At 35.6% G+C, this 16,616-nt stretch overlaps 2 protein-coding genes across 2 annotated transcripts; one reads left to right on the plus strand and one right to left on the minus strand.

Moving 5' to 3' along the window:
• Positions 1-7,781: 7,781 nt before the first annotated feature.
• Positions 7,782-11,904, minus strand: LOC130725898 (uncharacterized). Its single transcript, XM_057577088.1, has 5 exons — positions 11,684-11,904; positions 9,797-11,555; positions 9,028-9,701; positions 8,641-8,929; positions 7,782-8,553 (listed from the first exon to the last, which is right to left on the minus strand). Exons 1-5 carry the CDS (start codon positions 11,887-11,889, stop codon positions 8,014-8,016), a joined length of 3,468 nt encoding a protein of 1,155 aa, XP_057433071.1. The 5' UTR covers positions 11,890-11,904; the 3' UTR covers positions 7,782-8,013.
• Positions 11,905-13,147: 1,243 nt separating this feature from the next.
• On the plus strand, positions 13,148-13,771 carry LOC130725907 (probable steroid-binding protein 3). The gene has a single exon (XM_057577096.1). It carries the CDS (start codon positions 13,230-13,232, stop codon positions 13,530-13,532), a length of 303 nt encoding a protein of 100 aa, XP_057433079.1. The 5' UTR covers positions 13,148-13,229; the 3' UTR covers positions 13,533-13,771.
• The last annotated feature ends 2,845 nt before the right edge of the window (positions 13,772-16,616 follow it).

Raw genomic sequence — 16,616 nt, forward strand, 5'->3', positions numbered from 1 at the left:
GGTGCACCGCACCTCAGAACAAGCAAGAGACCAGATCTGGGAAGAAGGAGCGATGAGACCATGGAAGTACTGACGAAGACAATGGTGGCCACGACTGGTGGTTGATGGTTGGAGGTGGAGGCCGCAGGTGTGAGGGGCCGCAGAGCATAACCATCAAACAGTGAAAGGAAATGGCAGAGGAGAAGACGGTGATAGAGGCAGAGGAGGTTGCGAGATGAGGGTGGTGGCGGCACAGTGGAGATGGCATGGCGGCGACACGGTGGGCGGAAAGAACAGAGTGGCCACAAAAGGGGAAAAGTAAACTGAAAACCAGAGAAAACCCACTAATTGGGTAGCAAATTCACCTACTGTGGAAGACAACCCACCTATTGTGGGAGAAAACAGCCTACCTAGTGCAGGAAAGATCTCCATGACGAAGGAGGAAGAACCCCCAAATGGGGAGGAGTTCCCAATAGGGGTGGCGGCTGGTTGCTGTGGTTTGTCTTCAAACCCTAGCAGAGTGGCTAAAACATACATAAGCTTTAGTATCCGACCATTGTAGAAAAAACACAAGAGCTTAAAAAACAGACTTAAGAGCAAAGATCCAAATATGACACTAGAAGCTTGTATTGAGCAAAAAAACTAAAAATAGACACCAACTAGCTTGAGAAGACAAAGATGATTTGGCCCATTGAGGTTGGAAACCACTTCGGTATATTCGTGGTTCGAGGTGACAGGTGATAGCACTGAGGTCAAAATTTTGGATCTAAGACACCCAACCTGACTATTGTCTGTCTTATTGAATGGACCATTTATTCGAGGTCTTTTGAGTGAAATGCATTGTGTCTCATTAGGTGTGATTGTTTGACACGTTACTTGCCACATGTGTCCTCTTGTAGATTATCTACTCGTTTCGATTATGCTAGGTTCTTAAATGTTCCGCTTGTCCATATGTGTGTTGAGACATAAAGTAAAAATGAGAATTTTGTGTTAGAATGTTGCTAGTACCTCTACTTGATTGGTCATTACCCAAGCGACTTTGATCTTTTTCCTTGTTCGTGTACAATTGGGTTTAAGGTAATATAAGGAATCTCGCGCCCAAGGTATGTGACCTCATAAGGGTTCCACAGAAAGATGAGGAAGCGCGCAACCGATGGATGTGATTTTAGAAGGGTTTCGTATGATAGGATCGAGCACGCAACAGAGGGATGAGACATCATAATTCTATAGAAAGATGCGAAAGCATGCGATAAAGGGAACGAGACCTCAGGAGAGTTATATATAATATGAGAAAACACATGAACGAAGTATTAGACTTCAGAAGGATTCTATAAATGATGAGAAATTGCGCGATCGAGTGATGAAGCCTCAAAAGAGCTCCACAAAAGACAATGAAACACACGATTGAGGGATGAGACCTTGAAAGACGCGCCATAATAGGAGGAAGTGCGTGACCGAGAGATAAAACCTCATAAATTTTAATCAATTCATTTACACGGTAATGTAAAATTATGTCAAAAAAAGATAATGTAAAACAACTTTCTAAATGTGACAAAATAACAATAACTAGTGCTTTTTTACTCGCGCGTTGCACGGGGAATATATTTATTGTATTTGATACATCGATTCATATTTTAAATTATAAATATTTAAGATGCTAAGAATGTAAGAATAATCATAATAAAGATGTAGATATTTAAAGAGCACAAATTTTGAAAAACACAGAAGTTAATAAACCAAAAGCTTTAATTTTTGCATATGTGAGGTATAACTGAATTTTGTTTGTGAAGATGTATACTCGGGTTGCATAAAGGGTAATGCTTTTGTGTTTTAGATATATAACAATACATAAATATATAATTATTTTTTAAATTATTAAAAATACACTTAAGTTATAGAAAATGATTTTTTTTAACTCGTACAAATTTTTATTTTCATGCAAAATGTTTCTCCCCGTGAGATCTCGTAACTCTAATTTGTTAGCACTAATAAATTCATGTCATAATTTTATAGTACATATGTATTAATATTTTGTATTCCTCTTACTTTTCTTATTATCAAATTATTATAGTTATATACTTATATAAATATACACTCTTAAAATTTTGAAAATAATACTAAAGTTAATTATATTAAATTTATTCTATTAAAATAATATCAATTAATTAGTTTAGAATATAATGATTGTATAAAAAAAGTATAATGATACTTTTTATATAAAACAAAATCTCACGTAGATAGCATTATAGTACTTTAAAATTAAAACATACAATTGAAAATTATACGCAAATACAAACAACAACCACTTTTAGGTTTCAGAGCAGACTTAAATGCAAATCATCTTACTCAATGGATTCTCATTTATCAGAGAAACAAAATCTTATAAATTTCATAAATCAATATAGAAGGGGAAATTCTAGTGTTTTTTTACCCGCGCATTGCACGGGGAATATGTCTATCGTATTTGATACATCAATCAATTATTTGATTATTTAAAATATATTAAACAACATATGAAATAGAAGGGTCTCAAATGCTAAGCAAAGTGGACCAAAAGACTTGTCATCTAAGCCTGATTGAGATCAAGATGAAATCGTTTCACATTCTTCATGAACATGAAAGAAATGACACAAATAATAGATATCAGGAATCACCAATAAAGCAAACGATAAACACATATTATGGAAAAAAAAGGATGTGATAGTAACACTAATCAGGATTGTAAAAGATAAATCATAAAGTATGACATCATTTTGTGTTTATACCAAGTCATCCAAGTTTGAGTCAATATTGCAAGGTACCTACAAAATTTATGAAATATATCGGAATTTTTTTTTGGTTTGTTTGCTATGTCCTGTTTTCTTTCCGGCACTTTCTAGGTTTTCCTATCTTTCTGTCTTTGGGTTTCTTCTGTTTGGTTTTTGTCTAGCTCGATCTTTGGGTGTACTTTCGGGTTTTTTCCGCCGGTGTTGGTTGGTTTGTATTTCCTGCTTAAGAGTTTGCTCTCAAGCCTTTTGATATTATATATATATATATATATATATATATATTTATCTTTCAAAAAAAAAGTTTGACTTTTTTATTAGTAGTTTGTCAACACTACTTTAGTTGCATATAATAATAAAATGTGTAAGAAATATATATTGATTCGTCTACTTGAAATTTGTCTTCTAAAGGAGAAGAGCCGAAATATATAGGGAGTTTATGATCTTTTATAGTATATCAAGTAACAATTTTGTGTCTAAGGGTGACGACTGTCCTATTACCACAACGTGATTCCACCCTTAGTACATTCATTAAAAAATTATTCTTTTTTTGAAAATGGAAGAAATAGCACGCGATTCTTTTTCAAAAAATTCAACGTGTCAATACATTAGATAACAACTGTGATTCTGTTACATATTTAATTTTTAAAAAAAAGTGATTATTAAACAATAGATGAAATAGAAGAGTCTGAAATGCTAAGGAAAGTGGACAAAAAAGAATCACCAATAAAGTGGATGATAAATACATATTAATCATGAAAAAAAAAAAGAACGTGATAGTAGCACAAATCTGAATTGTGAAAGATAAATCATAAAGTATGACCTCATTTTTTTTATTTCAAGTCATCCATGTTTGAGCCAATATTGCAGGGTGCCTACAAAATTTAAGATATATATCAGACTTTGTACATACTTGTTTTAATCAATAAATAATTATTTCATTGTAAGGGAAAATAGAACGAACCTTAAACCGACAATAATATTTTTGCATCAGATGTTCATCAACTTATAAGATGTCATAGACATCATGTTAACAATGAAATAAAGTTAGGTCACTTAGAAGTCAGTTTGTATTAAAAAAACTATTAAGATAAAAAATTAAACTAACCACTCATATGTTCTCAAAAACTTCTTGGTAGACAACATTGCGCTTGGAGTTTGAAACTACCCCTTGTTTATCCCCTGGTGTTTTTTACCCGTGCGTTGCACGACAAATTGATTGTTGGAGTTGACATTAATAAAAAATATAACAAAATGTGATGAGTATAGAGAAATACGTGTGGTATAGAGTAAATTATATAAGTTGTTTGTATGAGAGCTGTGATAGTAGAGAAAGAATGACGTAGATTCTCTCCCATCGTTGGGTTAAATAGAGAATAAGAGAGGGAATTAGTTTGCCATGAATCGACATTTAAATAAAAATAAAAATATCAAAATATAAAAACAATGATAGGCTTAATAAATTAATAAGATTACTCCCTCCCAATAACCAAAAAAATTAATAAGATTACAATTGGAAAGCTAAAAAAATTGATCAAACTTTGTTCTATGTCTACTCAAAATGAGAAGATTGAAAAAATACATTGGACCCACAAAATCTGCCCCTTTATCTCTCATCCCTTGCCAATCAAACACACTAACTCTTATCTCTCTCTCCTCTATTTCTCTCTTCTCTTTCACTACCATATCAAACAAAGCATTAGAGAACCTAGTTGAATAGTTTAGCAAGGCTATAACAAAATGGCATAGGAGTTCTTGGAAAATAATTTTAAAATTTCTTTAAATTATTTTTCAAATCTTATCCAATATAGCTTTTGTTTGAAAGTAACATATCCACTTCATTAGCATTCTTTGTGTGCAACTCATCTCTCTCTGTCTCTCTATTCTCCTGCCTACAACTCATTTCCTTCTTCTAGCTTCTCATACCTTATTTCAAGTAGTGCCTTGATTTCTTTAAGGCATTTGATTCAAATTAGCCTAATTGAACCAACCAAAACACATAAAGAATAAAATTAAAAACAGACACATAAGTAGCTTCAAACCAATACATTAATCTTATGAATCAAATGCTAGACATAAAGAACTTTTAACTAAAAGGATTCATTCTCCTACCTCAGAAATTAAAAGCATTAAGCCACATGCTTTTCCTTCCCAAACTCTATCTCGAGCCTTTAATGTACTTCAACAATTCTTCTCTAATTTTTTTTTGAAATCTCCTGCATTCTTCATTCCTTAGCATAGTCTGAGAAAACAAATCATAATATGTCTTAGATCAAGAAAATCATTTCAACCTACAATATTATATCAAGAAACTGATTTTGGAGCAACACGCGTAGGTAGATTGGCGGAACCATCACCTATAACCCGAGTCAAAATAAGATTAGACATAAACAAAACTATGCAAAGAAGGAATTTGAAGAGGAAAAGGGAGAATGCTCACCACTTTTTCCGGCCAGCTCTCCAATTGAGTCATGGAACGTGACAAAGAGGGGAGTCGAAGCCATCATTATAAATTTAGTAAGGAGTAGTAGTAAATCTTCTTTCAAAATATAATTTATTTAAATCTTAGATAATTAGGGAAAATATTTTAAAATTCAGGTTTCAAGATAAAATAGCACAACATAAGAGAGGCTATCTAACAAAATGACAATAAAAACAAAACAAAATCTTTAAAAAATATTTAATAAAAATACGATAAAAATTCGGATTTTTTTTAGAGTATTAATTAATTTAAGATAAAAATAAACAACCTAAATCCTAATTGATTTATACTCTAAAAATAACTCTAAAATAGAATAAAATATTTCCTGTAGAATCACATACAAAGGAGAATCAAAAAACATAAAAAACAAATCAAAATATTGCAAAATTCCATATAGAATATAAAATGGACTCAACATCCATGGCTTCCAAAGAATCTCTTTTGGTGGAATATCTATAAAAAAAACCTGAAGAAAAGAATTTGAAATTAGCATGGCAAGTGATGAACGAAATTGACCTTGAAGTCAGACATGAGTGAATGAAAGTTAAAGGTAAGGTAAAATAAAATTGAAAAAAACCATAACATATTATGCAAGCAAATGAAGAAAATAATTTGAAACCTCCATCTGCAACCTTCCCAATCAGTCCAAGGGCAGCAAATCGGAGGGATGCGATTGCAAGTCGATGGCAAAGTGGTTCCGTTGAGAGATGAGACGATTTTGTGGGGGTGGTTCCGTTCAGTTGAGAGATGAGATGAAAATTGCATGGAGGGGATGAATTCCATGGAGGAGATAGTGGAGGTAGGCAGGGTTTTAAGAGGGTTTTTGCTGATGGGATGTATTATTGATTTAAATCACTTATCACAGATTTTATATTAAGATAAAATCATGAAATAAACAACATAAATCCTAATCAAATCTAAAATTAAAAAATGTACCAAATAAATATAGGTAAAAACTATCAAAATCTAGCAAATCACAATAAAAACTCATAAAATCATGAATTAATTAAAAATCCGAAAATTCAATAAAAATACCATAAAAAAATAAATAATAATATAAATTAAGATAAAATACAGAAATAAACAACATAAATCCTAATCAAATCTAAAATTTAAAAATGTACTAAATAAAAATAGATAAAAACTATCAAAATCTAGCAAATCACAATAAAAACTCATAAAATCCGGAAATAATTAAAAATCCGAAAATTCAATAAAAATACCATAAAAATTAATTAATACTCTAAAAATAAATCAAAAATAAATTAAGATAAAATCAAGAAATAAAAAACCAAAATCCTAATCAAATCTAAAATTTAAAAATGTATTTTTTTATTAAGGAGAAATAAGGTAGGCTTAATTGTAGTTTTCCTCCCTCATGTTTCACCGTTGTGCGAAGTTCCTCCCCCATGTTTAAAAGGAGCAGATTCGCTCCCTCATGTTTCAAAATGTGCAGATTCGATCCTTCCGTTAGTTTGCCGTCTGAAAGCTAACGGCAGATGCTGACCTGGCTTTCATTAATTGACGTGTCTCTGTCACATGTCCACCAGGATGCCACTAAGCTGCCACTAAGCTCATTTATGCTTGAGAAAAAAAAATCACGTGACAAACACGTGACTTCCCTAAATTACATCACCATCTTCTTCTTCCTCTTAACATCTGCCCTAGATTCAGAAGGGAGCAGGAGCACGACGGCAAGGAGAGACAAGAGGAAGACGAACGAAGGCCATAAGAGAGAAGAGGAAGACGAAGGCTAGCAGAGGAACACGAAGGCTAGCAGAGGAACACGAAGGCCAGAAGTGAGAAGAGGAACACGAAGGGAATTCGAAAATCCATAAGAGATTGAAGGAGAACGAAGAAGCATGACAAGAGTTAACGATGGGAGCCAATCTTCGACAAGCACTTACAGTGATGCCACTGTTCGTAGAACTCTCTACTGTGACTGTGGGGTGTTGTCACCGTTAAGGACTTCATGGACAGAGGAAAATTTGGGTCGAAGGTTCTATGGGTGTGGACAATACCAGGTACTTTCTGAAACAAACTTTCAATTAAAATGTAATTTTCTTACATCAAAAAACTAATATTTGTTCTGGGCAAAATTGCAGGGTAGGGTAAGGAGGTGTGGGTTCTTCAAATGGCATGATCCTCCTGTAAATACACGCCAGAACTTGATGATTTCTGGATTGCTGAGTCAGATTGAAGTCTTGAAGAAGAAGGAGATGTTTTTAATTAGGTGTTTAGGGTTGTGTGTTATTGTGATTGTACTGTTGATCATTGTTATTGGTATCATGGTTATCAAAGCATGATTTTTTAGGTAGTATTTGTGGGGGTATGTAGTTTGAGGTTTGGTATGTTATTGTCATCATGTCTGGCAGCCTTGTTTTTTTGTAACTTGAATATGAATGCAATGAAAATTACTCAGTTCTATCCTATTTTCTTTGATTCCTATGTTACATATTGAATGAATTCCTATTAATTTGTAAACATCATATGCAAATAGCCTAACTGACCATCATCATCCATAAACAACATTCAGAATAACTGAATACTAAACATCATCCATAACAGAACATCATCCATAACAGAAAATAGCATAGTCAAGTTACACACAACTTGAAAGCAAGTGACATAGTCAAGTTACACACAACTTGAAAGCATTAACATACTCGAGTAACACAAACTAACACAAAATAACAGTAATAAGGTTCTGCCCAGAACAAGATAACATAACACTTTGGCAGCAGCCTAACAAAAAAATCTTATTATGCATTGTTGCTTTGCTTAACATCATCCTAAAACAACAAGCTTCTGCTTCTTCCCAGGCCTTCCAGTTCCCTGAGAACCACTTGCTACCCCTGGAGCATGAGTTGTTATTGAGCTGGCTGTCTGTGAGCACTGTGTCAGTATATATGGTGCTTGAACTGGCTGCTGAGGTTGAATTGGTTGATGATTTTGAACTGGTTGTGCAGCTTGGGAGGCTTCACCTTGAGGTTGTCTCCTTCTACTTGCCCTTGGAGGTCTCCTTCTAGTTGGAGCAGCTTCATGTGCATTGGTATCAACAGCAACGCCATTTCCTTCACTAGCAGCTCCAATCCCACTTGCTCTTGTAGTTCTCTTTGTAGTAGTCACCCCTGGTTGTTGTGCACCAGTTTCAACAGCAGCATCATTCCCTTGTTGATTAGCTCCACTCCCACTTGCTCTTCTAGTTCTCCTTCTAGTAGTCAACAATTGTTCTTGTTCACCAGTTTCAACAACACCATCATTTCTTGCTTGAGCAGATCCACTCCCACTTGCCCTTTGTTCAGGATGAAGTATCTGGGAATTATCCTGAAAGGGAAACAACCTCAACCTAATCAGTAATGCATATGACAGAATATAATCAATTGTACTAAACAAAATTAATCATTATCTCACCTTGTTCCCTCCCACTGGTATAGCCCTGTCAGCAGCTTGCTTACCAGTACAAGTCCTTTTGTTATGCCCTGGTTCACCACACCTCCTACACTGAATTGTGGTCTGGTACCTCCTCAGCATATTGGGGTCTCTGGGCTCATCATTTGTTTTCCTCCTCTGCTTTTTGGGCCTCCCAGGTGCCCTTCTCATGAAAGGTGGATCAAGTGGAGGATATCGACTAATAGGCCACAACTTGGGCCCATTAGATGGCAGGATAATGTGATCATAAGTAGCCAAGAAGTTTTGTTTGCTACAAATGTGAGTGTAAACATCATTCACATGTGAAAGGTAATAAACATTTTTTTTTAAATCAAATGAAACAAGTGGAGGATAGTGTTGAAATAATACCTATAACAAGGGTGAACATATTCTTCAGGTGCCACATGGTTGTGCCACATACAAGTTATTGCATGGCAGCATGGAATTCCACTTAGGTCCCATCTCCTACAAGAACAAGTCTTTGTAGCTAAATTCACAGAATGCTTGTCTGTTTGACTCCTACTAACCTCAAACAAAGTGTAACCACCATCTCCATTCCACATAGGTATCCAGTTATCAGCCTTCTGCTTGTTCACCTCTAGCTTTTGTTGGATCATAGGGCAAATTGCACCCCTGTACTTTAACATCAGTTCTCTTTGCTTCACTATCCTGTTAGTGATATAATATTTGAGGCCTTCAATTAGAGTAATAATTGGCTTATCTCTCCATTCTAATATTGCCCTATTGAAGGCCTCACACATATTATTCACCTGCAGATCGCACACTGTATTAGTACTAAAAGCTGACCTACTCCACATCTTGGCTAGTACCTCCATCATATCCTTCCATGCTTCCTCATTTAATGTCTTCATATGATCCATAGCCCTTTCAAACTCTGGACCAGTACTTGCTCTAGCCGCTGCCCAAAGTGCCCCTTTCATTTCTTGACCGGGGTATTTTTTCCTCCAATTCCCATATAAATGCTTTACACAAAGTCTATGCTCCACATTTGGATCCAGCTCTTGTAAAGTGGGTACCAATCCCTGTTAATAACATGAATGTGATGGAGATGCCAGTTAGTTGATAAAAAATGAAAGACCATATAAAAGACAAAAAAATGATAATTAGAGTGTGGTACCTTTTGTTGATCAGAAATAAAAGCCCAGGCATTTGGACTCACACTACTCAAGTCATCAACTAGCAGGTGCACAAACCAAGCCCATGAATCCTTTGTCTCTGCCTCTACAACTGCAAATGCTATGGGAATCATTTGATTATTCCCATCCTTCCCAACAGCTGCCAATAACTGCCCACCATATAATCCCTTTAAAAAGCACCCATCCAAGCCTATTAAGGGTCTACAACAGGTTGCAAAGGCTCTCTTACAGGCAGCAAAACAAATGTAAATTCTCTCAAACACTGGATTACCAGCTCCCACAACACTCTTGATCTTGACTGTACTACCTGGATTGCTTCTTAGGAGTTCTTCACCAAAACTCCTAAGATGTCTATACTGCTCAAGCACTGCTCCTTGTATCATCTCTAATGCAGTTACTTTAGCTCTGTAAGCTTGAAATCTAGACAACACAACCCCCCACCTTATCTTTGCCTCCTCTACCAAAGCACCTACCTTCAAGGAAGGTGTGTGTCTTAGCATAGACACAAACTTCTTTGCTATCCACTTGGTCTTAGCTTGCCTATTCTTGCTGGTCCTTACACATGTATGCTCATCATATAATGTGACAATCTGAAAGTATGTGTTCTGCTTGTACTTAGATGCCCTAAGATAGAATACACATTCCTCAGTACATTTAACTACAACCCTTTTTGGATCATTTTTTTCCAAATAAACATTCTTCTTATTCTGCAAGGCATAATCCTTCACTGCATTCTTAAGAAGAGCAGCAGAACTAAATATCTGACCTACCTCAAACCTGACTTCAGAATCATCTTCCTTTTGCTTGAACTTAGGAAACTTGGGTCTCTCCTCAGTATCTGAATCACTTCCAGGTGGAGTATCTAGGTCTGAAGAGTCTCCATACTCATCTTCAAAACTATCATAGTTGGTAGAATTGGGGTTTTGTGAACCAAGCAAACTAGTTACAGCTTCAACATCTCCAGTTGGCAAAACAGTAGTCCACTCCCATCTCTCATCAAAGTCTGAGTCATCAAGGCTCACATCATCAGATTCTTCTTCCCCACTCAGTGCTTCATAATCATCATCCAAGCTATCATCATCTGATATGTGCTCCCCAGTCAGGCTAACAATATTTTGTTGTACCCCCTGTTCACTCACAACCTCAGACACAGTCCTCTGTTCACTCACACCCCCATGCACCACAACCTCCTCTCTCACACCCTCAGGCAGCACTCTCTTTTCACTCACACCCTCGTGCACCACACTCTCTTCACTCACAACTTCAGACACCGCCCTTACCTCACTCACCCCCCTTGCAAGACTGTCAATCTCAGCCTCTGCCTCCCTTGCTACACTCACAAAAGCAGACTCTGTTTCAGAGTCAATGTCCTCCACAAATATCTGTGTCCCTTTCTGCAATTCACCAGTTTGTACTCCAGTTTCCTCCAAGTGCTCAACATAAAACTCAACTTCAGAGAAACCCTTGACATCACTCAGAAATTGATGAACATCTCCATCATCCCTAAGTGGTCTGCGGCCATCAAACAACCCTAAAGTAGGAGCCCTATACCACAAACACTTATATGAAGCATACCCTAAATGTGCTGTCACTATCTTGTCTACTTCTATTGAATTTATTTGATCTGGATCCCAACCTGGCAATATTTCAGACTCCCCTTCAACATACGCACATGTAGGCTCAAACACAAAATGACCTTTATGCCAAATAATCAATGTCAATTTACTCACAACAGTAGGCCTGCAACCAACACAGTTAAGATTTCAACAACCCCCATTAAATTCCATTCAATTTACAATGAATGTACACTACCTAAAAGTAAACATTGAACAAAAAATAAGAGGAAAAAAGGGCAGAAATGTTGGTACCTAAATCGGAAATGGTTTGGAATATCGTCGGCTCCAAACAACTGCCACCCTTCGAGGACGGGCTCCTTTCCTTCTCCCTCGACAGGTTCTTGAACGACAGGCTCTTTTCCCTTCCCCTCACGTGTGCTTTGTTCACCGACAGGCTCCTTTCCCTTGTCGTTGCCTCGTCGTCGCCCTCTACCTCCACGCCTGGGACCACCAGCCATTGAAGGGAATCTCAACGAAGAACCGTGCGATTGAGCAGTTTGGGCGAAGAGATCAATGGACTTTAGAGATTGAGGGGAAAAATGGAGGAGGGAAATCGCACAAAGAGGGTTTCTAATTTTGGTGAAGGCTTATGAAGTCTGATTTGGGGATTTAGGTTTAGCATATTTTCATTTATATTTATTTTTCGTGTTTTTCTTTTAAAAAATAGGGGTGGTATGCAAGGGGGGGTGTGAAAAGGAAGCCAGGTCAGCATCTGCCGTTAGCTTTCAGACGGCAAACTAACGGAAGGATCGAATCTGCACATTTTGAAATATGAGGGAGCGAATCTGCTCCTTTTAAACATGGGGGAGGAACTTCGCACAACGGTGAAACATGAGGGAGGAAAACTGCAATTAAGCCAATAAGGTAAGGAAAAATCAGGGCACATGTGGCAAGTGGGGCCAAGGAGAAATAGCTTACATGTAAAATATTAGGTGAGAATTAATCTGGAAGCGACACGTCATTAACTTGGCATGTGAGAGCGACACGTCATGCTAGAAGTTGTTCTTTTATAATATATATATAAAATTTAAAAATGTTCTAAATAAATATAGATAAAAACTATCAAAATCTAGCAAATCACAATAAAAACTCATAAAATCCGAAATTAATTAAAAATCCGAAAATTCAATAAAAATACCATAAAAAATAATTAATACTCTAAAAATAAATAATAATATAAATTAAGATAAAATACAAAAATAAACAACATAAACCCTAATCAAATCTAAAATTTAAAAATGTACTAAATAAAAATAGATAAAAACTATCAAAATCTAGCAAATCACAATAAAAACTCATAAAATCCGGAATTAATTAAAAATCCGAAAATTCAATAAAAATACCATAAAAATTAATTAATACTCTAAAAATAAATCAAAAAAAAATTAAGATAAAATCAAGAAATAAAAAACCTAAATCCTAATCAAATCTAAAATTTAAAAATGTATTTTTTTATTAAAGAGAAATAAGGTAAGTAAAAATCAGGGCACATGTGGCAAGTGGGGCCAAGGAGAAAGAGCTTACATGTAAAATATTATGTGAGAATTAATCTGGGAGCGACACGTCACTAATTTGGCCTGTGAGAGCGACACGTCATGCTAGAAGTTGTTCTTTTCTAATATATATAGATAATGTAAAAAATAAAGAAGAATGGTAGGTGAGAGAGTGGGAGTGGGAAAGTGAGGTAAATGGCAAAATAAAAGTTGAAGATAAAGCCAATGAGATCGAAAGGTGAAAGAGATCAGAGTGAATATCTTTGTTAGCGATTGTGTGTGGCTGTGGAGAGAAGAAGACAACGATGGAGATGACCGCACAGCAACTGAGCCAATACAACGGCACGGACCCATCGAAGCCAATCTACGTCTCGGTGAAGGGCCGCGTGTTCGATGTCACCACCGGAAAATCCTTCTACGGCCCCGGTGGCGCTTACGCGATGTTCGCCGGAAGAGACGCCAGCAGAGCCCTAGCGAAGATGAGCAAGAACGAGGAAGATATCTCCCCCAACCTCGATGGCCTCTCCGACAAAGAGATCGGCGTTCTCAATGACTGGGAGAACAAGTTCGTAGCTAAGTACCCTGTTGTTGCTCGCCTTGTTTCTTAATCAATTGCAATTCACAACCATCATCATCATGATCATCATGTGTTTCTGTTAATTTCTGTTGCTGAATCACTGAATCATCATCCTCATCCCCATAACCCTAATAAATAAAACTATGTTGTAAAAGGGGATTTATGACCTTAATCTAAGTATTGTGTGTAAAAATTTATAAACATGATCAATTAGCGCAGAAATGTTGTTTCGTGCTGAGTTTGAGAAATTTTAAGGACCTGTTTGTGTCATTAGTTTGATTGTTGCTGCTACCTGATCCTGTTGTCAAATAGCGGTTATAGTGGCGCTATAGCGTAGTGCTCTGAGGGTTTACTGCTACTCTGTTATTTGCCGCTTTCAGGGCTTTTCAGCTATTAACCGCGATCCGCAATTAACAACACTGACCTGATTTATATTATATGATTGGAACTTTAATCTAATCCATAAGAGAGTTTAGTTCACTTTGAAGTGATCCAAACACATAACTAAACACATCAGTGTCCAGCTTTCATTCTGCAATTTATTAATCACGGTTAATTCAGAAATCTTATGTTTAAAATGACTGATTGATCTGCTTGTTGTTACTGATTTTGATTGATGCCATTCTATTGAGTTTGAGTTTGGGAGAATCAACAGAATTGAATCTCATTGATCTGAGTTCTTCACACATTGTGCATGACTATTATGGGATTGGTTTCTGCTTTCTCAAAATCAATTATGAAACTCAGAAGCTATCCACGAGAATTGGTTATGGTTTTAGAATCTCACCGGGATAAGATTTCGAAACACGCCGGGATAAAATTTCGAAACATGCACTAGGTAGATTTTGGTTAGGAAAGTAGCAAGTTGGTAGTGAGACTTAACATGTATGAGTTTTAGAAGAACAAACCATCAACTACCACAGGAAAAGTAATACATTTCATGCTCGGAGCTTGATAACTTCCATAGATACACTACCATTATCTGCTCCATTAAAGAACATGCTTGGGTTGGATTTGGCAAAAGAAGAATTTACTCTACAGATTGTCTTGAAACAATAAAACTGTGAACCATTGCATTATATATGTATGTGTGCGCGCTAGTACATTTGGAAATACAAGCAATCAACATTTTTCTGTCATCTCCTTATTTCCTCAGATCAATAGTTTTGTGGATGATCCTTACCGACGTTCTGATTCAATGCACGGTTTAGGTTGTGCAACCCTCTAAGCGAATTCAGCTTTAGTATTTATACTGGAGTAATTGCTTTAGGGCAATGTTTATGCCACGACACAACTTAACCATTTTTTATGTCAATATGAAGCTCCTTTTTATTTCATAAAGTCAAATACGATCTTGTAGCATCATTTAAAGTGCCACGATGCCACCATGTGCATTGTGGTATTTCAGTAATTAATTACTCCAACAAGTCTTATTTATGAATCATATTCTATAAGATTTTGGTAAAGGAACCTAATATGCATCATTTTTAGGTGGTGTAGTTTTACACCACCTACTATGACTGAGTATAGCAGGTCAACACATTATTTTTTTTAAGAAAAAATATCATTAAAAATTTGTCATATATTAAATTTCTTTAAAAAAAAGATGTGTTGACCTGTTATAGCAGGTTAAAAAAAGTGGTCTAAAATTAGACCACTTTAAAAGTGGTCAACATTAGGGGTCACCTCTATACAAACCACTTCAGAAATTTTGTGAAGCATTAAATTAATTTATTCTCAATCTTTAATTAATTATTTTTAATTATCCAATCCTCCTCAATATTTTTTTTCACTTTTTAATTAATGCTGACAAAGTGACAAACCAATATTTCTAGTAGTTTGTTGAACTACTTACTATTCATAAAAATCAATTACAACTTGAAAATAAATGATCAAGACCAAGATACAAACTAGTGAGATGTAGAAAAATATATTCCGGGGAGAATTTAATCGTATATCAACGAGTTTTAAAATAAGCGCAATTTTGAAATGTTGAGACAACTCTTAAATTTGAGACTACTAACTAGTTTTGTGTGAATTAGGTTATAATGGAATTATAAACAAGTAGGGATGGCAACGGGTAGGATCGGGCACGAGTTTTACAATTACCAAATCCAAACCCAAATTCCTGAACCCAAACCCAAACCCAAACACAAACCCTTATGGGCGATAAAATGAAATACATGCCCAAATCCATTGGGTTTCGGATTTACCCGAAACCCAAACTCAAACTCATTAGTTACGTAGCAACTCAATCCAGAACTTACTTTCATATAAAAAAAAAAGTGAAATTCATATAAAGAAAAGAAAAAAAAACAAATACTATTCATCATCCTCATCCATCACTAAAGTGAGACAACAATAGTTTAAAGTTTATTTTCTCAAACATACAAAAGTACAATTAATCATCAAACACTAAGAACAAAGTTTATAAATATATATATGTATGAGGGTTTTTTGTAATTTTATGTTTCGGGTATCTTTGGGTTCGGGTTTGGGCGGGTATGGGCACGGATTTAACTAATACCAAATCCAAACCCATAAATGGCTACAGTAACGGGCAAAACCCAAACCCAAACCCAAATCCAGTCAACTCGGATTTTGTCCGTCAAATCGGATCGGGTTCGGGCGGGTACCCATGGGTTTGGGCAAAATTGCCATCCCTATAAACAAGGGACCTATAAACAATGAGTGATTGTCATTCCCTCTTGTAAAGTGATTAATGAGTAATTGGTTTGAGAGATGAACTTCTAATTCATTTTAAGTAAAGTTTTGAGTATATACATGTTTAATTCCTCTTAAGTAAAATCTTGAGTATATGGAAAAAATTTCACAGAAAAAGCTAGCCTCATCATTATATAGATGTTCTTAGCTCATATGCAATTTTTGAAAACATGGAAAATTTACCTCTACTAGTGGGTAAAAACATGTTACGGATAAAATATACTGTTAGCGCATATAAATTAAATCTTTTTTAACACTTAATGTTACATTATCGATAAATTCTTTTCACAAACTGAATTTTATCATAATTGATTTTGATCAAACTTTTGTTAACAGCTAAAAGTAATGTAATTTATATTTGAAAATGAGTTGCATGATAGAATCGATTTTG

This window comes from Lotus japonicus, chromosome 1 (assembly GCF_012489685.1).
Source record: "Lotus japonicus ecotype B-129 chromosome 1, LjGifu_v1.2".
Lineage (NCBI taxonomy): Eukaryota > Viridiplantae > Streptophyta > Magnoliopsida > Fabales > Fabaceae > Lotus > Lotus japonicus.